Source organism: Schistocerca nitens, chromosome 10 (genome assembly GCF_023898315.1).
Source record: "Schistocerca nitens isolate TAMUIC-IGC-003100 chromosome 10, iqSchNite1.1, whole genome shotgun sequence".
Classification (NCBI taxonomy): domain Eukaryota; kingdom Metazoa; phylum Arthropoda; class Insecta; order Orthoptera; family Acrididae; genus Schistocerca; species Schistocerca nitens.
In genome coordinates, this window is record NC_064623.1 from 66,142,230 (window position 1) to 66,167,172 (window position 24,943).

The 24,943-nt window shown below is 40.7% G+C and overlaps 1 protein-coding gene and 1 pseudogene across 2 annotated transcripts in view; both read right to left on the minus strand.

Annotated features, from left to right (window-relative positions):
- LOC126210271 (glycine N-methyltransferase-like) overlaps positions 1–24,943 on the minus strand; it is a 266,966-nt pseudogene that overhangs the window by 180,524 nt on the left and 61,499 nt on the right.
- The window catches only part of LOC126210270 (glycine N-methyltransferase), an 81,548-nt gene continuing 59,979 nt past the window's right edge, over positions 3,375–24,943 (minus strand). For both annotated transcript variants that reach the window (XM_049939466.1, XM_049939465.1), the window contains exons 5-7: positions 18,180–18,300; positions 6,633–6,778; positions 3,375–6,497 (exon numbers count right to left, since the gene is read on the minus strand). In XM_049939466.1, coding sequence (XP_049795423.1) covers positions 6,332–6,497; positions 6,633–6,778; positions 18,180–18,300 — 433 coding nt within the window. In that variant the 3' untranslated portion in view covers positions 3,375–6,331. The remainder of the gene's footprint in view (positions 6,498–6,632; positions 6,779–18,179; positions 18,301–24,943) is intronic.

A 24,943-nucleotide genomic window follows, 5' to 3' on the forward strand; every position in this document is an offset into this window, starting at 1 on the left:
CACAGTACTTTATAAAGTTTCTGACAGACATAGGCTATATACACACATCAAAAAAGGTTTTGCGTCACCCCGGTTCCAAGAACTCCTGAAGATAGACATTGACTGTGGATATTGCATCATACACACAGTCTCTTTGACTATTCAGGGATGTCACTAAACTTGCCCAAAGATGTAAACGACCAACACATGAGCAGCACCTATTACATGGAGGCAGCCCGAGAGCTGGTCAGATGCAGTCATTCCACCAGGAAGGAGGTACACAGCCTATGTTGTCTGTAGTTCAACCATGTCTAGACAGTCAATACCGTGGTAGGATCGTATCCACATTGTTACTTTGTACCAGGAAGGGAAGTGTCCTGGCGTTTCGGAGTGAACCAAAGCGACATTGTTCGGACATGGAGGAGGTACAGTGAGACAGGAACTGTCAATGACATGCCTCGCTCAGGCCACCCAAGGGCTACTACTGCAGTGGATGACTGCTACCTACGCATTATGGCCCGGAGGAACCCTGACAGCAACACCACCATGTTGAATAATGCTTTTTGTGCAGCCACATGATGTCATGTTATGATGCAAACTGTGCACAATAGGCTGCATGATGCACAAATTCACTACTGACGTCCATGGCAAGGTCCATCTTATGCAACCATGACACCATGCAGCACGGTACAGATGGGCACACCAACATGCCAAATGGACTGTTCAGGATTGGCATCACGTCCTCTTCACCAACGAGTGTTGCATATGCCTTCACAACCAGACCATCGTCGGAGACGTGTTTGGAGGCAACCCGGTCAGGCTGAACGCCTTAGACACACTGTCCAGCGAATGCAGCAAAGTGGATGTTCCCTGATGTTTTGGGGTGGCATTACGTGGGGCCAACATACGCCACTGGTGGTCATGGAAGGCGCTGTAATGGCTGCAAGCTATGTGAATGCCATTTGCCAACCGATAATGCAACCATATTGGCAGCATATTGGCGAGGCATTCATTGTCATGGACGACAATTCGAGCCCCCATTGTGCACGTCTTGTGAATGACTTCTTTCAGGAGAAGGCATCACTCGGCTATAGTGGCCAACACGTTCTCCAGACGTGAACCCTATGGAACATGCCTGGAATGGATTGAGAAGGGCTGTTTATGAACGACATGACCCACCAACCTCTCTGAGGGATCTATGCCGAACTGCCGTTGAGGAGTGGGACAATCTGGACGAACAGTGCCTTGATGAACTTGTGGATAGTATGCCACAACGAATACAGGCATGCATCAATGTTAAGAGGATGTGCATTAGAGGTACCGGTGTGTACAGCAATCTGGACGACCACCTTTGAAGGTCTGGCTGTATGGTGGTACAGCATGCAATGTATGGTTTTCATGAGCAAAAAAAAGGGCAGAAAATACGTTTATATTGATCTCTATTCCCATTTTCTGTACAGGTTTCTTAATTCTCGGAACCGAGGTGATGCAAAACTTTTTTTGATATTTGTATATTTTTAAACGACAAAGTATCGGTTTTCTCATAACACCGAGAGTGAGGAAAAAAATAGTGTGTGGTACTGTACTGTGAAAATATGCGGTTTGTTGTCTTTCTGACAGTTTTAACTGTGATATCATGGCATTTAACCTACTAGACAGTTTGTTTCTCCTATGCATATACTTTCTCTAATTTTAAACAAAATGTGTGTACACAACAATGTGCTGTTTTGTTTTATTCCTTGTAGTCAGTTTTAACAGAGAACAGCTAAATTCTATTTATGGATTACCAGCTTGTCATTAGAATACTATGGAATCTCAATTGCCTCAAACTGTCACCAACGTCCAATGCAAGTACTGAACAAAGAAACTTTCTGCTCCAACAAAAACCCTTAAAAAGCAACTTTAATCACGCTCTTTGGTTTACTGACATTTCGTAAAGCTATTAGAAGTTGTTACCTGTGGCTAAATTTGTGAAGTGAAGCAAAATTAATGTCAGTGTAAAACATATGTTTATAAATGATAGAGCACAGCAATCAGTCGTCCTTTTTTTTCTCCAAGTTCTATTATGCAAATCCAGATTTCGGGTAGTGCCTAGCCATTATCAACGCACTATTTTCTAATCTTGATGCATGTTAGTTCCCTGTTGTTCGGGTATCAGTAACAGTTCTTTAAAGATTCTAGTCCTGAATGAAACAGGTAAACACTGAACGTGGCCAGAGTTATTCAGAGTACGAGATCGATTTACTTGCAATACTTACAGTTAGTAGTAGCTCTGAATGACTTTATCTCTCATCACATTCACACAGGTCATGTTCTGCCTTTTCCTATCAGCTAAATATTAACACCAACTTACATCTTCTGTTGCTAGGCACTAGCCGAAATCTGGATTTGCAAAAAAAAAAAGGACTGATTGCTGGGCTCTACCATTTATAAATTACATAAAATTTATATAATTTTTATATAAACCAATCATTTATATAAACAAACCATTTATAAATTACATACCGGTCACTGAGTGCACCCACTTTCCTAATGGAAGGTAACCTGACATGTTATGTTTTCCAAAACAATGTGTACACCAGGAACAACCAACAGATACTACTAACTGTAGGTATTGCAACTAAATTGATCTTGTACTGTGAATAACTCTGGCCACATTCAGTGTTTACCTGTTTCATTTTTACATTTTGCCCCATAACGCTGTAAACATACAACGAATATATCCAGTTATGGAAAATAAAAACTGAATAATAAAACAAAAGGTGACTGGTTGCAGTAATTTGTGGAAACCTTCATTCTTTTAAAATTAGAGTGAATATTTTCATTTAGAATGAAAATTGCTGGTTGAGAAGACTTGTGATGGCAGACACATCTGCAGGTGCTTACATAGTGTTTCCTATGATGTGATTTAAGCAGGTAACTGATACAGGTACAGTGAAGAAAGCACATTCAGTAGAGGAAAAGCACAAAGATGAGGCAATTGTGGAACCTGTTACCACTCATATAAATGCATCAGTCTGTTAATAGAGTATGCTGTAGAAAATTTGATTGATTATACTAATGTTGGTGACAAACATCCTCCAGAAAACAGTGGAATCAAAAACAGAAAAATAAAAATATTGTCTGGTTATTTCTCAAAAATAAACTAAAATACACTGTGTCTGAAGCGGAATTTTGTAAATAAATTGTCAGTTTCTGGAAAGTAATGCATCAGTGATGGTGTGGACTTTGAAATGTGACGTGTAACATGTTTTGTAAACATAGTAAACAGCAGTTTCAGGTAAAAACATGTGCTTTAGATTATTCATGTTTTCTGGTTATTCTTTCAATCTTAGGTCCACCTTAAACTGGATAACTGGGAGTTTGATGCAGTTTACTATGTAAATGATTGAGCATTATGTTAAATTTTATAAGAAAATAATCACTTTATTGTTCATTTTTAGTACACATCGCAGTTGCACTACTCTCTGCAGCCTCACTGAGGAACAACAAGCAATATCTACTTTACAAAATGTTAATCTATAGGACATTTTATCTCATACACATATACACTGCTATTGCATACTTACAATAAGCTTTATGTTATTAAGTAGAATACATTTCACTGCTAGTGCATACTTAAATAAGCTTTATATTATGAAGTAGAATACATACAGGCTTTACTGTCAAGACATCAATACTATGGTTGAATCGTCATATACCAGTTAATACAGTAATTACTTTTTGATCTTAAAGAAATAAAAATTTCTTCTTTGTATTAAAAAAGGAAGAAATTACTGGTGAGATGTGATTTTGTGTGAAGCTATGTAATATCACAGGATAATTGACACAGTGCATATTATGTAAGATAGTGAGCTACGACAGATCTTAAATCTGGGAAAAAGGTTACTGAAATACACAACACAACTGTTTTAATAAGTTATGAAAAGTACCAATTCCCCACGCACACTATTGGAAAAGCACTTCCTGAGGAAAAACGAGTAGAGATCATGTTGATTTTAAACCAGACTGCTGTCATATAAACATCGTCACTGCTGTCCGATATAGTGTACACATGCAAAAATTATTTCCTCTTTTTTTGTACACAGCGTTGGACTCGGGACATAATACAGGAGAGTGCTTTCTTTGGGACCAGATTTCATTATGGATCACAGACATAAGAACCACATTAGATTAGCAGCTCTTAGGCATCACCCACTCATCATCTTCACATGGAAGTGGTATTTATTTGTCAGTAAGGTCAGAATGACACAAACTGTTGTAAAATGAGTGGTTGCTAGAACCAGGTGAGGTAATGGTGCGCTGTGTCGAAACATAGTGAAAACAGACCTTCAGTTACATTCTTCAGTCAGAAACTACAAAGTAGTCAGTCTTCACTGCAGTGTTCTCAGTGGGTGACATAATTTTGGCAACTGCAGGTGCTGTGTTGCTGAGGTGGTATTTGGTGTGCCTATTTATTACCAATTATGTGAATGGTGATGGCTTCTTTGATGGTGTAATGAGTGCCCTGGTGTTGTTTTAGCCCATTCCGAGCACAATGGTAATCAACTGCATATTTTTCTCAGTTGCCTGAAATGCATACGACATTGGCCTTTGGGTGTACATCCTTAGTAATATGGGAGGTTTCAGGGCTATCTCAGGCGACTTTCTCCTTGATGAAACCTAGCTGGGCAGATATGTATGTTTAGTAGTGAAAAACATTTTTCATCTCAAACTCTTTAAGGAGAAATCTGAGAACCTTTACAATACTTGTTATCTGTGGAAAGCTTTAAACAGTAAAAAACCACATTTCTGATTAGAGGCACACTGATGTCTAATATTATAATTTATGTAATGTTATGTTACAGTTCTTACAACCATTGGACACCACCCCAGGAACATAGCAAGTTAAATAGTTTCTTTACAACACAACATTTCTACTGGCCATACATTTCTCGGGAAGAAAAGTTACAAAACAATGTCTTTGTAGCCTCAACACAATGTGCAAATACACAGAAGAGAGCCAGAAAAAAATTGCTTTGCAGTCGTTTAATGTGTCATCAGTCACGGAACGTATGAGATACAGCTGCCAATTTCACTTCCCTTACTACAGACTGCCACCATTTCAGCACAACGTGCTTCCGCAGCTCCCAGATCTCAACTACCGTGTCTGCCATACTCAGTCCATTCATCAATGCATCATTGTCTTTCAATCTCTATTTTTATAATCTAGACCAGATTTTATCTGTACTACATTATTTCTCACATTTTCGCTTCCTTTCTGTCACCTATTATAACCTGTCCATATTTACTGTAGTTACACTTCTCTTTGATTGACTACACATCTAAATCCTTGTATTCCACTTGTTTCATTTAGATCTCTTACAATTTTTCCTCACACTATCTCTGAATGGCTTTATCTCTCACCACATTCACACAGGTCACGTTCTGCCTCTTCCTATCAGCTAAATATTAACACCAACTTACATCTTCTATTTTCCATTGTTTCCCTATTTTCCTCCTTTATCTCAATTTTTTGCAGCTCAATAATACGAAAAGGAGAGATTGCTGTGCACTGCACAGAGTGGCACACAGACACACTGAGAAAAGGTTGCCAGATATTGTCAGCTCTCAGGCTAAGCTCTTCATCGGATACAGACAAAACGAATCACAAACAGTTTACACATACATCCTCCCACTATCATCATCTCCAGTCATCTCGCAAACATCTCCCTCCCCACTTGTGAAAGCTACACTAGCACAACAATTGATGCTCTGTCTGTCTACGTGAAGGCCATCACCTAACTGTGGCCGAGCGTGCTGCCCGACACGGTTCACTAGACTTAGACTACCCAAGCCAGACACATTCTGCCCTACGACACCAGCTTTTTTGAAGTGCCCAGGTAGGAACCCTACCTACAATGTGTACTTCATTGCCCGGAACCCCCCTCGCCTTAACCCTCACTAGTCCAATCTCCACTACCCATTCTGGCAGATTGCCATTCATCTCAGATGGAGCTGCAGTCTGGCCTTAGTGCACGGAGATGAATGTGGCCGTGTGTGTGTGTGTGTGTGTGTGTGTGTGTGTGTGTGTGTGTGTGTGTGTGCGTGCGCGCATGCACGCGTGTGCATGTTCCATTTTATGTGAGTCTGACAATGGCCTTAGTCTGATAGCAGATAATACCTAGTAGTGTCATTTAAATATGCTTCAATGCCTCTTCTATGTGGCGAGCAGCAATCTATCCTTTTCATACTGCTGCTAGTTCATTCCAGATTTTTTTGTTGCCCACATATATTTTTTTTTAAATTTAATTTCACAGTCATTTGTAGTCATTTAGAAAGTGTCACATAATATAACAACTCAGTTAGTAGCTCAGATGAAGGCTTTCTGTATGACGTGAATATAAAACGCAGGGTTGTCAATCTCGTGAAGCTGTTTAAAGTCACCATATAGCGTGTGTTCAGACTTCGTTCCAAAGATATCCTGCAGCATCCTCTTAAATACCTCCAATCTGTGCGGGTAGTACGAGAGACGGAACCTGTTCAAAAGAGGTCAAGCAGTATATTACTTTTTGGTTCTAGAAAGTAGCAGTGATTTAGCAGCTTAATTTCTTTTTATGAAAAACATTGAGTTTAAAACAACTGACAAAAACATTGGTGAATTTTATAACTACCTAGCAATTGTGTCATCAGGAGTTACTCCGTTTTGCACATTCTTCTCTTTTTCGTCAGACATGTCGAGCAGGTAGTCCAGAGTAACTACAGTCGGCTTCGCTTCCACGTACAGCACGGAAGTTACAATTTCTGTTGTCCTCTTACTCTACAAATTAATACAGAACTTCAGTGATAGCAGGGAGGTGTGACTAATTTTACATCATTTTGTTTACTGCTAGTATGTTAACTGACTGCAAAAACACACTGAACAATTTGAGATAATTTTTAATTCTTTTGCCTTAATTTACAATATCACTTCATAAAAACCAGGAGAAGAAACATGTACTTATTTGTTATGACAAAGTAGGAGAATTGTTTACCTTAACTTCTAATGCATATAATTTATTTTCAATTACCTTATCAATAAATTTGCAAATTATGGTTATTCACATCTATTAAATATTCTCCAATATGCTACTTGTGTGGTAAAATAATCCACCTCAGCATAAAAAGTAGCAGGTGACCAGAAAAATCAATGTCTCACAAAAACTAGAGGCAGAAGAGTTGTCAAACGGGGAAAATGGGGAGTACCATCCACTTCAAAGTAAATAAAAATGCATTTATGGAAAAAAACACATTTATTTGTAACAGGTCTCACTCACTATGTATTTTTGTGACATACCACAGGTTTCATGTTATTAGGAAAGATGATGATGTGCATAATAGTACAAATGTAGACAATAAAAAGAATTTACAGCCATCAAATATATCAACCGTTAACAGTAAATATATAAATTAATGGACTCATAACCGTAGATCTGCCCAAAATTGACTGGAGATAACACACAGTCCTGCGGGCAGTAGATGGAGAAATACCACAACCCAGTACAGTTGTCTGGAGCCATCACTGCTCATGAGACTGGAGATCGAGATGCAGCACAAGACCTGTCAGAAGGAGCTACTTTCTGTTACTCTCCATTTCTCAGTGCTGCTCGACACAACCTGTTCAAATTCTGTTACATTGTGCTCCAGCATAAATCAATATGTCAGCTATTTATTTATTTATTTCGGTGTTCTACTATCACAAATGTACAGGGTGGTACCTCCCCTTTGAATTCAAATGCAGTATTTCCACTTCTAAAGTAAACAGTTGCAACAATGGACAGTTTTATGCAATAACTGATTCATTCTTCTGTCAGCATTTCAGTTTACTTCATCAGTGAAGTTAGACATTTCTGTTTACACTCTGCAAAATGACTTTCTCAATGGAAGAAAGAATTGAAATTGTGGAAGCATAAGTGAAAGCAGGTTCAACTAAGGAAACTTGTGGAATTTTCAGGGTCAAGTATCCAGACAGAGGACTGTCAGCAAAGAGAGCTATACAAAGTATGCAAAAAAACTGACAAACCTACTAATCTGTGAAAAATGTAAGATGACAAAGAACTGTTTTGGTTCGCACACCAGAAGTTATTGCAGATATTCGTCAAACAATTATTCAGAGCCCAAAGAACTCTACGTGTAAATTGGCTCAACAGGCACACGTAAACAAATTTGAAGATATATAGTGTGACAGTTCTGCAGCAATTATGGGAAGATGACAGTCATAAATGTGCAGATAACTAGCTGTGTTCTCCCTACTAAAAAATCCTCAATCCAGTCACAAATTTCACGGATACCCCACAAATCATACTTTTGATAATAAGCATAGGTCTGATACTGAGGCAAATCGGACATAAAGAAATTTTGCACATACCTGACTGCCTCGATTCATGGCTTTCAGGATGTCATGCAAGAAAAGTGTGAGTTGGGTTTCACATAATCGACCTTTTTTGAATCCATGCTGGTTGACACAACGAAGGTCATGCTGTTCAAGATACCTCACCATGATTGAGCTCAGAATATGTTCTAACATTCTACAACTATTGGATGTCAATGACACTGGACTGGATTATAGTTTTGTCGTCTCTTCTGCTACCCTTCTTGTCGACATGTGTGACCTGTGCTTTCTTCTAACTACTGGGCATGGTTTTTTGTTTGAGGGACTTACAATAAATTGTCATTAACAAAGGGACTAACTCAGCTACAAATATGGTATAGAATCTGATAGGGAGTCTAGTGGTTCCCATAGATTTGCTCAGTTTTAATGACTTCAGGTGTTTCTCAATGCCACTATCACTAATATTTATTTCATTCATCTTTTCAGTGGTACAAGAATTAAAAATTGGGGCAATACCCCTGGTTTTCCTTTGTAAAGGAACATCTGATATTGGAGTTAAGTATTTTTGCTTTTGCTTTGGTACACTATTTGAATATGGATTGGCGGTAAGCAATGAAAGAGAAAGCTGTCTGGTAGAATTTTGCACAGAGCATAACTTAATCATAGCTAACACTTGGTTCAAGAATCATAAAAGAAGGTTGTATACATGGAAGAATCCTGGAGATACTAGAAGGTATCAGACAGATTATATAATGGTAAGACAGAGATTCAGGAAACAGGTTTTAAATTGTAAGACATTTGCAGGGGCAGATGTGGACTCTGACCACAATCTATTGGTTAAGAACTGTATATTAAAACTAAAGAAACTGCAGAAAGGTGGGAATTTAAGGAGATGGGACCTGGATAAACTGACTAAACCAGAGGTTGTACAGAGTTTCAGGGAGAGCATAAGGGAACAATTGACAGGAATGGAGGAAAGAAATACAGTAGAAGAAGAATGGGTAGCTCCGATGGATGAAGTAGTGAAGACAGCCGAGGATCAAGTAGGTGAAAAGACGAGGGCTAGTAGAAATTCTTGGGTAACAGAAGAGATATTGAATTTAATTGATGAAAGGAGAAAATATAAAAATGCAGTAAATGAAGCAAGCAAAAAGGAATACAAACGTCTCAAAAATGAGATCGACAGGAAGTGCAAAATGGCTAAGCAGGGATTGCTAGAGGACAAATGTAAGGATGTAGAGGCTTATCTCACTAGGGGTAAGATAGATACTGCCTACAGGAAAATTATAGAGACCTTTGGAGAACAGAGAGCCATCTGTATGAATATCAAGAGCTCAGATGGAAACCCAGTTCTAAGCAAAGAAGGGAAAGAAGAAAGGTGGAAGAAGTATATAGAGGGTCTATACAAGGGCGATGTACTTGAGGACAATATTATTGAAATGGAAGAGGATGTAGATGAAGACAGAATGGGAGATACGATACTGTGTGAAGAGTTTGACAGAGCACTGAAAGACCTGAGTCGAAACAAGGCCCCGGGAGTAGACAACATTCCATTAGAACTACTGACGGCCTTGGGAGAGCCAGTCCTGACAAAACTCTACCATCTTGTGAGCAAGATGTATGAGAGAGGCGAAATACCCTCAGACTTCAAGAAGAATATAATTCCAATCCCAAAGAAAGCAGCTGTTGACAGATGTGAAAATTACTGAACTATCAGTTTAATACATCACAGCTGCAAAATACTAACGCGAATTCTTCAGAGACGAATGGAAAAACTGATAGAAGCCAACCTCGGGGAAGATCAAATTGGTTCCGTAGAAATGTTGGAAGACGTTAGGCAATACTGACCTTATGGCTAATCGTAGAAGAAAGATTAAGAAAAGGCAAACCTACGTTTCTAGCATTTGTAGACTTAGAGGAAACGATTGACAATGTTGACTGGAATACTCTCTTTCAAATTCTAAAGGTGGCAGGGGTAAAATACAGGGAGCGAAAGCCTATTTACAATTTTTACAGAAACCAGAAAGGGAAGCAGTGGTTGGGAAGGGAGTGAGACAGGGTTGTAGCCTCTCCCCAATGTTATTCAATCTGTATATTGAGCAAGCAGTAAAGGAAACAGAAGAAAAATTTGGAGCAGGTATTAAAATCCATGGAGAAGAAATAAAAACTTTGAGGTTCGCTGATGACATTGTAATTCTGTCAGAGACAGCAAAGGACAATAAATAGTTTGTAGAAGAAGAGAATACAAGCTTTCAAAATGTAGTGCTAGAGAAGAATGCTGTGGAGGGTAAAAATTGTAGAGGGAGACCAAGAGATGAATACACTAAGCAGATTCAGACAGATGTAGGTTGCAGTAAGTATTGGGAGATGAAAAGCTTGCACAGGATAAGGTAGCATGGAGAGCTGCATCAAACCAGTCTCAGGACTGCAGACCACAACAACAACATTGCTACACTCAATTTCAGTTCCTGTCTCATCCATAAGTGACAGGACAAGCAGAATTTCTTTGCATTTTGTGAGAGATTTCTCAACAATATTCTGCAATGGTAGTTGTCAAAGACTTTACACATTGCTGTCTTGACAGCGAGATGCATTTCATTCAGTGTTTCTCTATCTATATATTTATGCTTTGTTTTACACCTATTATGCAGTAGTCTCTGTTTCTTTACAGTGACTGTACACCATGGAGGGTCCCTCTCCCATCAACTTTCCTATTGTGTACACATTCACAACCACTACCGTGGGGCCAAGAATGCCGCCAGGAGTCGTGCTGAGGCAGCAATCTGCTGCCTGAATGACCATATGTGATGACAACTGAATAAAGAATGTTATACCAAATGAGCTCTCCCGACTCCGTATTTGCTGTGGTAGGATGGTTTCCACACACTCAATTCTCCAGTAGAAACAGCCATCCCGGCTAATAGTGGAGTCCGCATTGTTGATACCATTATAGTATATGCAATGTTAAACATACTGTATCATCACCAGACACTAAGGACAATCCCTTGTCGATGTAGCTGTCCTTCCTTGTCCTTGCCATCTTTACCATTTGGTTCCAGTAGCTCAAGTTCATTCCACTGATAACACATTGTTATACGAATATTCTGGGCCAGCCTCTCGATTCTTTCCCATAATTTTTCTTCCAAGATTTTTTTCTGAAGCTATTATGTTGGTAGAGGCATTAATTTCTTTTGCTGTTTGTTCTTTCTGTTTTCAAGCTGTTTTAGTGGCTCTTCTCACATCGAAATCTCTCTAACTTCTAATCTTTACTGTTCTTGAGTCCAACCTTCACGACCACAGCTCAAAATGGTCCAAATAAATGTTCTGATGAATTTCTTCCTTATTTCTGTATTAAGATGGTTGTTTATTAATAAATTTCTCGGCACTGTGACCAAATCGCTGGCATCTGTAACACATCAGAGGGAAGGTACATAAGATTTGACCCAAAGTCAGAAGAAACCCTGTCACGATTTGGTAGTGATGGAGGACTGATGGTCACAATAAAGGTGTCAGTCTTCTATGATGGTCACAATAAAGGTGTCAGTCTTCTATATTTCACCTTGGCGTCAAAAAATAACTGAAAAAGTTGAAATTAAATAAGTCATCAGGTCCAGATGTAATCCCGGTTCAGTTTTACAGAGAGCGCACCGCAGCATTAGCCCCTTACTTAGCTTGCATGGACTTAGAAATCATCCAACAAGCAAAACATTTTCTTCAAACTGTGGATGAAAAGCAACAGGTAAACTCCATATCCGTGGATTTCCAAAACGCATTTGTCACTATAGCTCACTGCACGCTGTCGACAAAGGTCTGAGCTTACAGATTAGGTCCCAGGTGTGTGAGTGGCTTGAAGACTTTTTAAGTAGTATATTCCAGCACACTGTCCTCGACATCGAGTGTAACATTTGGATACAGCATTAGCAGTGTGCAGGTAGACACCATCACATCGATTAAACATCGAGGTGTAACGTTTCAAAGTGATATGAAATAGAATGGGAATGAATGTTTGAGGATTGTGGTAGGGAAGGTATTCTCAAATATGGATCGAGTGGTCAGCATCCATACAAGGTCTGACTGAAGGAAGACATCGAAGCAATTCAGAAGCACACTCCTAGATTTGTTAACGATGTAAGTACTACTGAGATACTTCAAGAACTCAAAAGGGAATCCCTGGATGGAAGACGATGCTCTTCTCATGAAGTACCATTGCAGAAATTAATAGAACTGACACTTGGGGCTGACTGCAGAATGATTCTACTGCCTCCAACATACACTGTGCATAAGGACCATCAGTATAAGATATGTGAAATTACGGCTCATACGGAGACATACAAACAGTCATTTTTTTCCTTGCTCTATTTGTGAGTGGACCAGGAAAGGAAATGACTAGTAATGGTACAGGGTACCCTTCTTATGGTGGATTGCGGAGTATCTATGTATATGTAGGTGTAGATTGTTTCTTTGAGTTCTTTATATTACATTAACTGTTCTGTGACCATGTGCATCAGCTTGTGTATCTCGATTACAATCTCATATTCAACTAAATTTTGTATATTGCGTTAAAAGTTCCACCTCCTTCGCCTTGTTAGTTTCAACCAGCAAGGAATCATTTCACAATTTTTATATGTTTTAAAGTACCAGAAAGTCCTGCTAAACCTTTATGAATATAGAAAGGGAACACTTTTTCAAATGTCCTCTTCTTCTTGATCACCAGAAACATTCGGACTACTCTCCCTCAGTCTTTTTGTCGAGTGGTTGTCACCGAGAGCAGGCAGGGATATAAAGTAGCAGGCAGGAAGAGACCCCCTTACCTGGGTAAGCATTATACAACTCAGGTGCTATTTGTTCCTCACAGGCTGCCCGCTACTGAGCATTTCACCTCAAGAGCCGTATACCTCATCAGCACTCGGCACACATTGAGGTTCAGTGTTTTTCTTATACATCCTTGTGATCCGGCCAGCTGAGCCTAAATCTCTGTTCCCTGTGACACACACAGTTCCACCTCCGTGACACACAGCGGTCGCTGGAGTGTACCTGAAACTTACGGTAACAGAGGACAGTTGTCACTCACTGGTCCCGAGGTCAGGAAACCCGAGTTCACTACACCCATACCGGCAAACAAAGGTCGACCTCCCTGAGGTGCTCCCATTTGGCACAGACCGCACGGCTCATGTGGCTTATCAAATGCCCCAAATGCGGTGAGTGTAGCCCCGGAGCAGCTGTTCAAAATGACGAACATCAGCTTCGATGCATACTTTATGGTGGTCAGTCAGACTCTGCTGTACACTCACAAATGCACCTGTTGTCTACTATCAGATTTTTTTATGGGGACTCATATATTTAAGCTGAATTATAAGCAAACCAAGAGCTCTATTGCAAAATCAGTAATACTAATATTTTTCTTGTTTTATTCTGCATTAGCAGTTTGGTTTTAAAGTTCAATATGTATATTTTTTTATTTTAGATTGTAGTAAGCCTTGTCTTATTTTTGGTGTCTTCCCTACAAACTGCTCACTTCAAAAACTATATAGCTTGAAATGTATTGGTCCAATGTTAATGAAATTTTGGTAGGTTATAGGCACTTATATTGTTAGTGGAAATCTCAAGTTACAGAATTCTTCAATCACCCAAAAAAGTTATTATGATTTTTGAAAAGTAATTTTCTCTCAGCACAGGACAAACACATAACGGAAACTGTGGGTTTATGTTGAAGGTCTCTTTTGTAATTGTTATAAGCTACAACAACTGTGACCTCAAGTGTAATACAGATTTTATAAATAGTAATATTTAATACTGGTTTGTGCACCCTGGGCCTTGGGAATAACAGAGGGTGCAGTTGTGGAATCAGGTGCTATGTTTTCCAACAGACAATGGGTTCGTAGCAACAACGCATTCATTTTCACTGCCGTGCAAGCTGTTAACTAGAACCAATCTTAGATATCACTCTTTATAAAATCCGTATCACACTGTATGGTCACAGTGGTTGTAGCTTCTCGCAACAACAAGAGAGACATTCCAAACAAACCCATGGTTTCTGGAATGTGTTTATCCTGGGCTGAGAAAAAGTTACTTAAAATAAACTGTAAGAGCTCTTTTGTGGGTGACTGAAAAAATCTGTAATGGATATTTCTACTACAAATATATGCACCTACAAATTATTAACATTTCATTAATGTTGGACAAATACATCACAAGCTATATAGTTTTGAATTGAGCAGATCATAGCGAAGAGCAGAAAACCGGAATACCCTTACAACAATGTAAAATAAAATATATATATCAAACTTTAAAACCAAATTGCGTCATACAGCTGAATGCAGAATAAAACAAGAAAAATACTGGTAAAATCATTTTGTGATAGGTCTCTTGGTTTGCTTGTAATTATAGCTTAAGCTTGAGTCTCCATAATAAAAAATCTGACAGTACTGCCCAATGAGAAGGGTAGGCAGGATTCTACTAAACAGTTCCCCCTTCAGTTTCCAGTATTGTGTCATACACTGACAACTTAAGGGAACCCATAGGAAAATTGCCGTAGGACAGAGATCTGGAAATTGTGTCAGATGTGAGACATCACTCGGGCACTTGCGGCCATCGAAGTGGTGAAGGCCACAATCCTCCTGAAACCACATCCTCTTACGGTCGATGGGATGTGCTCTTCAATAGATTTGAAAACAGTGACCCTTCTGAGAGGTGACTCTGTTTCACTGAAAGATTTCCTTGAGATGTCCATCATTTTCTGGGTTGAAATTCCAAATTTCTGTTAACCAATTTTTGTTATTTGTGAGAGCAAGATTTATGTCTTTAGTTTTCATGGCCATAAGTGACATTTTGTAGGTTTCCTCATCACTTATTAGTGACTGCTCCAAGTTCAGCTATGATTCACAGTTTTTTATTAATGCATCTGTAAGTCATATGTTATGGTTCAGGGAAATTTGGAATTTCGACCCCAAAAAGGCTGGACATCTCAGGGAAATCTTTGGGTTGAACAAAGTCACCACCCAGAAAGTTTACCATCATTTCCTTCATTACCGTCATCTGACATATTTTGTGCCACACCATATCGTTATGTAATAATCTTGAGTACACATGAAATTTTCACAGGAACACCCCTCGAACTGTCATTCCCAGACTTCAACATCAATGGACTCCAATAGGAATAAAATATTGAATTTCAAACAGGAGGGAGTTGACGAAGTATTGATCTGCATTGAAATTACTGGAAAACAAGCGAAGGCAGAATATCCAGTGTCAATCCAACAAATGTCAAATGTATGTTCAGATACAGATCAGCACATGCAAATGATAAGTACACAGCTAGATGATAAATGCTTATGCACATGTTTCTCTCTGTCACACTTGAATATGTGATGGGACACAGACCTGGAGTCCGAGTACCAGCAGACAGTGCAAGGTGATACCCCAGGTCACCAAGTGCACCGAAAGTAGCCATGATTAAGCAACAAGTCGAAGCCACCTTTTCTGATGGAACTCCACAACTAATTGTTTCTGCACCAGAACCTGCAATGGTGTGGCTATTTGTGTTTCGTCTTACAGAAAACAATTCCACTGACCTTTCGGTGATTTCTTCTCTTGCAGTTTGTCCACATGCCTTCCCTTTTACAAAATGTCAATGTTCATCAGCTAGACAAAGCTGTAGTAGAAAATACATACCTCTACAGCTGACATCAAAATGTCTTTCAGTGTCAAGTTACCTGAACGAGTAATTGAAAGGTAGTTTGTGAGTAAAAACTTCAACTTCTTTGATACAAAACGCCATCAATCCCGTGCTACAGTTTTGTCTCTCACAAGCAATCACTATCTCATTATAGCCAGTAATAAACAGATTGTCTGTGACAGAACACTCCTTCAAACATTGCACAATTTGGCCACTATGAATGATCAGTTAGGGGTTGCACCTTGTACAACATGCCATTCGGATTTTAGCTATTAACAATTATCTTAAGCTTACAAAATACACATGAACAAACTGCCCTGACTGATATACATCGTAACCAATCAAATATTAGTATTAACCCACGCAATCCTGTGTCTTACTTTTGACCAATTATAACTTAATAATTTTTATGAACAGTTTATCAAAAGAACAAATTTATAAACTCCACAAATATCAAAATAATTCCCTCTTTGAATAACAAAATTATCATAAAATATATATTGTTTTCCTAGTCCCATAATCTGCCTAGCTGTAGTTTACAATTTCTCTCTTTCTGTCCACAGTTCTAATGCTAAAATATACTCAGTTAATAGACAGAACAATTCACACCATCAATCATATTAATTAACAGATTATCAATAAGTAATCATCAATCACATTAATTAACAGATTAGCAATAATTAATGGAAGTCATTATAATGCCAATAAATACAGTTCTGTTTCCCAAATATATGGTTTTAGCTACTTGATAATTTCATAGTTCAGAAAATGCTGACACTTTCAGTCACAGCCGAAACTACTTGCAGCTAGCTCCTGGATCCAAGTGCATCTATCATGCGAGACACGACTTGTGTATGAAGCTGTTTGCCTGCTACTGTCCCTTACTTACATAAGTGTGACGCAAGGTGCTACACCTCGAACCTTAGCGCAATTTGTAATGATATCACTCAGAATATCTCTTCCTCTCAAAGAAAAGTTCAGTTTGTTCTACTCCTCCAAAATTCCCTGAAATTACTCCATCTCTTCAGAAAAGTTCAATCATCCTCAGCATTCCCAATTTTTTAGGTTTTCCAGGCAAGCTGTAACACTGCATCTTCAATGAACATCAGGTGAAGTGGCCCATCCAATCTTCAGCCACACTACCCGATACCTCCATGTATCCTACTGTGCAAAAGCATTTGTCAAGAAACTCAGCCAGATAAGGGTGGCTCCGACAGACAAGCATGTCATACGTATCTACTTGTCTGTGGCAATAGACTTATTCTTATCAAGATGACGCTGTCATGAAACTTTTCTCTGAATGTTCATTCTGCTTTCCAGGCCATAGGTCCTGCTGCACCATGCATTAAACACACACAATGCCCTCCCTCAGATGCCCGATCAGAACTGTATACAGTAGTGAACTCCACAGATGATTGAGTTGTTTCTTGGGGTAGCACCAACAATACTGATGTAATTAGCAGTTGTTTGTCAAGAAACATAGGCAGTTCGCAAACAACTGTCTCACGCACACCACCCCTTCAAGGTCTTCTAGTAACATCTGAAATGTTTTCGTCCAATAGTTTTTCCGTGATCTTAAAACACTCATTTTTAGCTCCTCTAGCAGCCCAATAATAATGGAACACACAATTTGCCGAAAATTCCTCTTTAGTCATCAAGACTCAAGTTTCTTTCTTTTATTCCTCAATGGCATCGGTACATGTAAGAAAACCACTTATAACTACATCCTTCTGCCTTCGTGCACCACAGTAAAAGTAAAGTAAAAAGTAAATAAAACTTCACGTTGGAGGGAAGCCCAGAACTGGAAAAGACTAAAAATGAAAACCTGAGATGTACAGTTTGCTGAAGAGAATGCGCAGATTAGACCACTTAACTTACCAATTGTTTCATTCTTTCACAGAGATCATACTGTTTAGCAGCACAAGACATACACTTTTCCCGAGCCGTAGAAAAAACCTCCCAGACCGACTGTCAACCTGTAACTCTCACTATTCTGACAGAGATATGAATACTTGCAAAAATTCTCCTATACCAATGTTCTAATCGCCCATACAAGATAAAAGGAATAGAAAGAATCATTGGAACGTTAAAAAATAGTTTTGACATATCTCCATATTAAAGCTGCACAAATGTCACAAAACCATTTCCATCAAATTTCCATTAAGCAGAACTTACATTGTAGTACAGACAGTGCTTCGGAGTTTTCCCAGTCTCCAGAATGTCGTCATAGTTCCGATGATCAATGAGAAGCAATCCTCCACGTTTTACACATTTCTTGAAATTTTCCAGAGCCTTCCTGCAGCAGTAAAAAACAGAAGTTTTGCTTCACTTTTTTTACATCAGAATGGTGAAAAATATCAGTATATAGACACTACATTTTCCAATTATAGAAAATCAGCATAATAAACACAAATACGCATAATGGATTTAAAAACCTTTGTTTACAAAATGAAGTATCACTGTCATCTGCCACTCTTGCTTACACAATAAAACCCCCTTTTTACACTTTCAGTAGAATGTGTGAATGTAAAATGCACAAAAGCATACAAAACAACAAGCAAAAATGAATAAATTACTCTTACTGTCATTCTCTTTATAGTGTTCAAAATATGAAATAAAAACAATTAAAATTTTGCCTGTTTAAAAAAATCTGAAATGTGGAAGCAAAAGTCTTTTGAGAAACCACATTAAAAAGATATTCACATTCTAATGTGAGAATTATTATGCACAGTCATTATAATTTTATGATAAATAAAACTTGTAACACAATATTAGTTAAAACATAAAGATGGCAGTCTTTGTAAACAGAGAACAACGGGCATGAAATCTACAGCTCGTTGCCGACAAGGAGGTCACTTGGTTCATGGATGTCCTGGGTGAGAAAGTGGTTGGAAACTGTCGTCGTGTTATGGAGCACACTGAGGAGGTATGTTTACTTCTGACATCAGGTCATATCAAACTTAAAACTGTACGGATTAACGTATTCCACACAGAAGTAATAACGATTCGTTGATTGGGAGGTCGTCCCAAGGCGTGGCAGGCAGAGAAAGACGTCCCCGGAGGCTGATCAGAAAGCCTCCCCGGTGCGTCTGTCAAACAGGTTTCAGGTACTGTCTCTGGCTGAGCCAGATGCAGCTGCCTGCCCTGTTTCAGAGGATGATTCTCAGCCTTCAAGGTCCGGGCAATCGCAGAGGGTGGGCTTATTGGTAGTTGGGAGCTCCAATGTTAGGCGCGTAATGGGGCCCCTTAGGGATATGGCGGCTAAGGAGGGGAAGAAATCCAGTGTGCACACCGTGTGCATTCCGGGTGGAGTCATTCCTGATGTGGAAAGGGTCCTTCCTGATGCCATGAAGAGGACAGGGTGCAGCCAGCTGCAGGTGGTGGCTATCTGATTTTGTAAAGGCTGCCGGTCTTGCTTACGAGATGAAGACAGAGCTCACCATCTGCAGCATCACTGAGAGAACCAACTGCGGACCTTTGGTGCAGAGCCGGATGGAGGGTCTGAATCAGAGGCTCAGACTGTTTTGCGAACGTGTTGGCTGCAGATTCCTTGACTTGCGCCATAGGGTGGTGGGGTTTCGGGTTCCGCTGAATAGCTCAGGAGTTCACTACACTCAGCTGGTGGCTACACGGGTAGCAGAGGCTGTGTGGCATGGACTGGGCGAATTTTTAGGTTAGAAGGCCTCGGGAAAGTACGGGGTGGGCTGCAATCTCAAAGGGTGCATGGCAAATACAGGACGTGCTTGGATCAAGGAACAGTCGGAATTGTAGTTGTAAATTGTTGTAGTTGTGCTGGGAAAGTCCCGGAGCTTCAAGTGCTAATAGAAAGCATAGAAGCTGAAATCGTTATAGATACAGAAAGCTGGCTAAAGCCTGAAATAAGTTCTGCAGAAATTTTTACGAAGTCTCAGACGGTGTTCAGGAAAGATAGATTAGGCAGAATTGGTGGTGGAGTGTTTGTGTCTGTCAGTAGTGGTTTATCTTGTGGTGAAGTCGAAGCAGATACTCCGTGGAAATTGGTATGGGTTGAGGTTATACTTAACAGCCGAACTAAGTTAATAATTGGCTCCTTCTACTAACCCCCAGACTCCGATGATATAGTTGCTGAACAGTTCAGAGAAAATTTGAGTCTCGTAACAAATAAATACCCCATTCATACGGATATAGTTGGTGGGGACTTCTACATTCCCTCGATATGTTCACAAAAATACTTGTTCAAAACCAGTGGTAGGCAGAAAACATCTTCCGAGATTGTCCTAAATGCTTTCTCCAAAAATTATTTCAAGCAGTTAGTCCACAAACCCACGCGAATTGTAAATGGTTGCGAAAACACACTTGACCTCTTAGCCACAAACAATCCAGAGCTAATAGAGAACATCATGACTGATACAGGGATTAGTGATCACAAGGTCATTGTTGCTAGGCTCAATACCGTTTCTTCCAAATCCACCAGAAACAAACGCAAAATAATTTTATTTAAAAAAGTGGATAAAGTGTCACTAGAAGCTTTCCTAAGAGACAATCTCCATTCCTTCAGAACTGACTATGCAAATGTAGATGAGATGTGGCTCAAATTCAAAGACATAGTAGGAACAGCAATTGAGAGATTCATACCTCATAAACTGATAAGAGATGGAACTGATCCCCCATGGTACACAAAACAGGTCCGAATGCTGTTGCAGAGGCAACGGAAAAAGCATGCGAAGTTCAGAAGAACGCGAAATCCCGAAGATTGGCTAAAATTTACAGACGCACGAAATTTGGCACGGACTTCAATGCGAGATGCCTTTAATAGGTTCCACAATGAAACATTGTCTTGAAATTTGGTAGAAAATCTGAAGAAATTCTGGTCGTATGTAAAGTACACAAGCGGCAAGATGCAGTCAATACCTTCACTGCGCAGTGCCGATGGTACTGTTACCGACGACAGTGCCGCTAAAGCTGAGTTATTGAACGCAGTTTTCCGAAATTCCTTCACCAGGGAAAACGAATGGAATATTCCAGAATTTGAAACACGAACAGCTGCTAGCATGAGTTTCTTAGAAGTAGATACCTTAGGGGTTGCGAAGCAACTCAAATCACTTGATGAAGGAAAGTCTTCAGGTCCAGATTGTATACCGATTAGGTTCCCTTCAGATTACGCTGATACAATAGCTCCCTACTTAGCAATCATATACAACTGCTCCCTCACCGATAGATCTGTACCTACAGATTGGAAAATTGCGCAGGTTGCACCAGTGTTTAAGAAGGGTAGTAGGAGTAATCCATCGAACTACAGACCTATATCATTGACATCGGTTTACAGTAGGGTTTTGGAACATATACTGTATTCAAACAGTACGAATCACCTCGAAGGGAACGATCTATTGATACGTAATCAGCAAGGTTTCAGAAAACATCATTCTTGTGCAACGCAGCTAGCTCTTTATTCGCACGAAGTAATGGCCGCTATCGACAGGGGATCTCAAGTTGATTCCGTATTTCTAGATTTCCGGAAAGCTTTTGACACCATTCCTCACAAGCGACTTCTAATCAAGCTGTGGGCCTATGGGGTATCGTCTCAGTTGTGCGACTGGATTCGTGATTTCCTGTCAGGAAGGTCGCAGTTCGTAGTAACAGACGGCAAATCATCGAGTAAAACTGAAGTGATATCAGGTGTTCCCCAAGGAAGTGTCCTGAGACCTCTGCTGTTCCTGATCTATATAAATGACCTGGGTGACAATCTGAGCAGTTTTCTTAGGTTGTTCGCAGATGATGCTGTAATTTACCGTCTAGTAAGGTCATCCGAAGACTAGTATCAGTTGCAAAGTGATTTAGAAAAGATTGCTGTATGGTGTGGCATGTGGCAGTTGACGCTAAATAACGAAAAGTGTGAGGTGATCCACATGAGTTCCAAAAGAAATCCGTTGGAATTCCATTACTCGATAAATAGTACAATTCTCAAGGCTGTCAATTCAACTAAGTATCCAGGTGTAAAAATTACGAACAACTTCAGTTGGAAAGACCATATACACTCCTGGAAATTGAAATAAGAACACCGTGAATTCATCATCCCAGGAAGGGGAAACTTTATTGACACATTCCTGGGGTCAGATACATCACATGATCACACTGACAGAACCACAGGCACATAGACACAGGCAACAGAGCATGCACAATGTCGGCACTAGTACAGTGTATATCCACCTTTCGCAGCAATGCAGGCTCCTATTCTCCCATGGAGACGATCGTAGAGATGCTGGATGTAATCCTGTGGAACGGCTTGCCATGCCATTTCCACCTGGCGCCTCAGTTGGACCAGCGTTCGTGCTGGACGTGCAGACCGCGTGAGACGACGCTTCATCCAGTCCCAAACATGCTCAATGGGGGACAAATCCGGAGATCTTGCTGGCCAGGGTAGTTGACTTACACCTTCTAGAGCACGTTGGGTGGCACGGGATACATGCGGACGTGCATTGTCCTGTTGGAAAAGCAAGTTCCCTTGCCGGTCTAGGAATGGTAGAACGATGGGTTTGATGACGGTTTGGATGTACCGTGCACTATTCAGTGTCCCCTCGACGATCACCAGTGGTGTACGGCCAGTGTAGGAGATCGCTCCCCACACCATGATGCCGGGTGTTGGCCCTGTGTGCCTCGGTCGTATGCAGTCCTGCTGATTGTGGCGCTCACCTGCACGGCGCCAAACACGCATACGGCCATCATTGGCACCAAGGCAGAAGCGACTCTCATCGCTGAAGACGACACGTCTCCATTCGTCCCTCCATTCACGCCTGTCGCGACACCACTGGAGGCGGGCTGCACGATGTTGGGGCGTGAGCGGAAGACGGCCTAACGGTGTGCGGGACCGTAGCCCAGCTTCATGGAGACGGTTGCGAATGGTCCTCGCCGATACCCCAGGAGGAACAGTGTCCCTAATTTGCTGGGAAGTGGCGGTGCGGTCCCCTACGGCACTGCGTAGGATCCTACGGTCTTGGCGTGCATCCGTGCGTCGCTGCGGTCCGGTCCCAGGTCGACGGGCACGTGCACCTTCCGCCGACCACTGGCGACAACATCGATGTACTGTGGAGACCTCACGCCCCACGTGTTGAGCAATTCGGCGGTACGTCCACCCGGCCTTCCGCATGCCCACTATACGCCCTCGCTCAAAGTCCGTCAACTGCTCATACGGTTCACGTCCACGCTGTCGCGGCATGCTACCAGTGTTAAAGACTGCGATGGAGCTCCGTATGCCACGGCAAACTGGCTGACACTGACGGCGGTGGTGCACAAATGCTGCGCAGCTAGCGCCATTCGACGGCCAACACCGCGGTTCCTGGTGTGTCCGCTGTGCCGTGCGTGTGATCATTGCTTGTACAGCCCTCTCGCAGTGTCCGGAGCAAGTATGGTGGGTCTGACACACCGGTGTCAATGTGTTCTTTCTTCCATTTCCAGGAGTGTACATAATATTGTGGGGAAGGCGAGCCGAAGGTTGCGTTTCATTGGCAGGACACTTAGAAGAAGCAACAAGTCCACTAAAGAGACAGCTTACACTACACTCGTTCGTCCTCTGTTAGAATATTGCTGCGTGGTGTGGGATCCTTACCAGGTGGGATTGATGGAGGACATCGAAAGGGTGCAAAAAAAGGCAGCTCGTTTTGTATTATCACATAATAGGGGAGAGAGTGTGGCAGATATGAAATGCGAGTTGGGGTGGAAGTCATTAAAGTAAAGACGTTTTTCGTCGCGGCGAGATCTATTTATGAAATTTCAGTCACTAACTTTCTCTTCCGAATGCGAAAATATTTTGTTGAGCCCAACCTACATAGGTAGGAATGATCATCAAAATAAAATAAGAGAAATCAGAGCTCGAACAGAAAGGTTTAAGTGTTCATTTTTCCCGCGCGCTATTCGGGAGTGGAATGGTAGGGAGATAGTACGATTGTGGTTCGATGAACCCTCTACCAAGCACTTAAATGTGAATTGCAGAGTAATCATGTAGATGTAGATGTAGATGTAGAAAATTCATTATAGAGATAGCCACCTTCAAAACATGTATTTATTTGTATAAATGACTGTGAAATTAAATTAAAGCTGTTGTAACACAACACAATAAGCAGATGGAAGGTTGATACTAGTGCTCCTAGCGCCAGATCATGGTTATCATAAAAGCAGTGACTATCCAACCCTTGCAAACACTTCCAACTTATAACACAGGCAGCTGTGACCCACATACCGACAATGAACTTCTTACTTCCTGCACTAACTCTCATTCACACAATCAACAACTTTGCATATATTAAGAGTTTTCTGCTTTGTTGCAAAACTGATTTTGAGCAGGAATACAATGCAGTTTTTGAAGAAATATGTATGAAAATCAATGTAAAAGGTCTTGCTAATGCCAAACAAAACTTAAAATGCAAAAAAATGTTGCAACACGGAATCATTAATGATCAAAAAGCGTTGTACTGAGAGAATAGAACTTCTGTTGGGACCAACAAAAATGATCGTAAAAAGCGGGAAAATGTAACATGCGAGAACATAAAAATGGGGTTTTACAGTAGATCTAAAAATGGGGTTTTACAGTAGATCTGCACAAACGAAAATGAAGATGGGCTACCATCAATGATTACTGCACGGCACATATAAACATGTAAAACATCAGTGAGGTTCCAGCTACAATTCTCTCCCTACCTCCAATCCACAACCCCCCCTTCCTTCCTCCCCCCCTCCCTCAACCCCCCCTCTCTCTCACACATGATGGGTCTGAGTGGAAATGGCAAAGTGAGGATAATAAAAGATAGGAGTCACAGATCTGGGTATGTGGAGCACAAGAGACTGGAAGTAGGAGGAAACAACAATGAGAGAAGGGGGAGGGACAGGGCATGAGTGGGTTGGTAGTAGCGCTGGAGGAGGGGCAGGGCAGAAATCTGGAGAAGGGGAGCATGTCTGCTGTCTTGCCC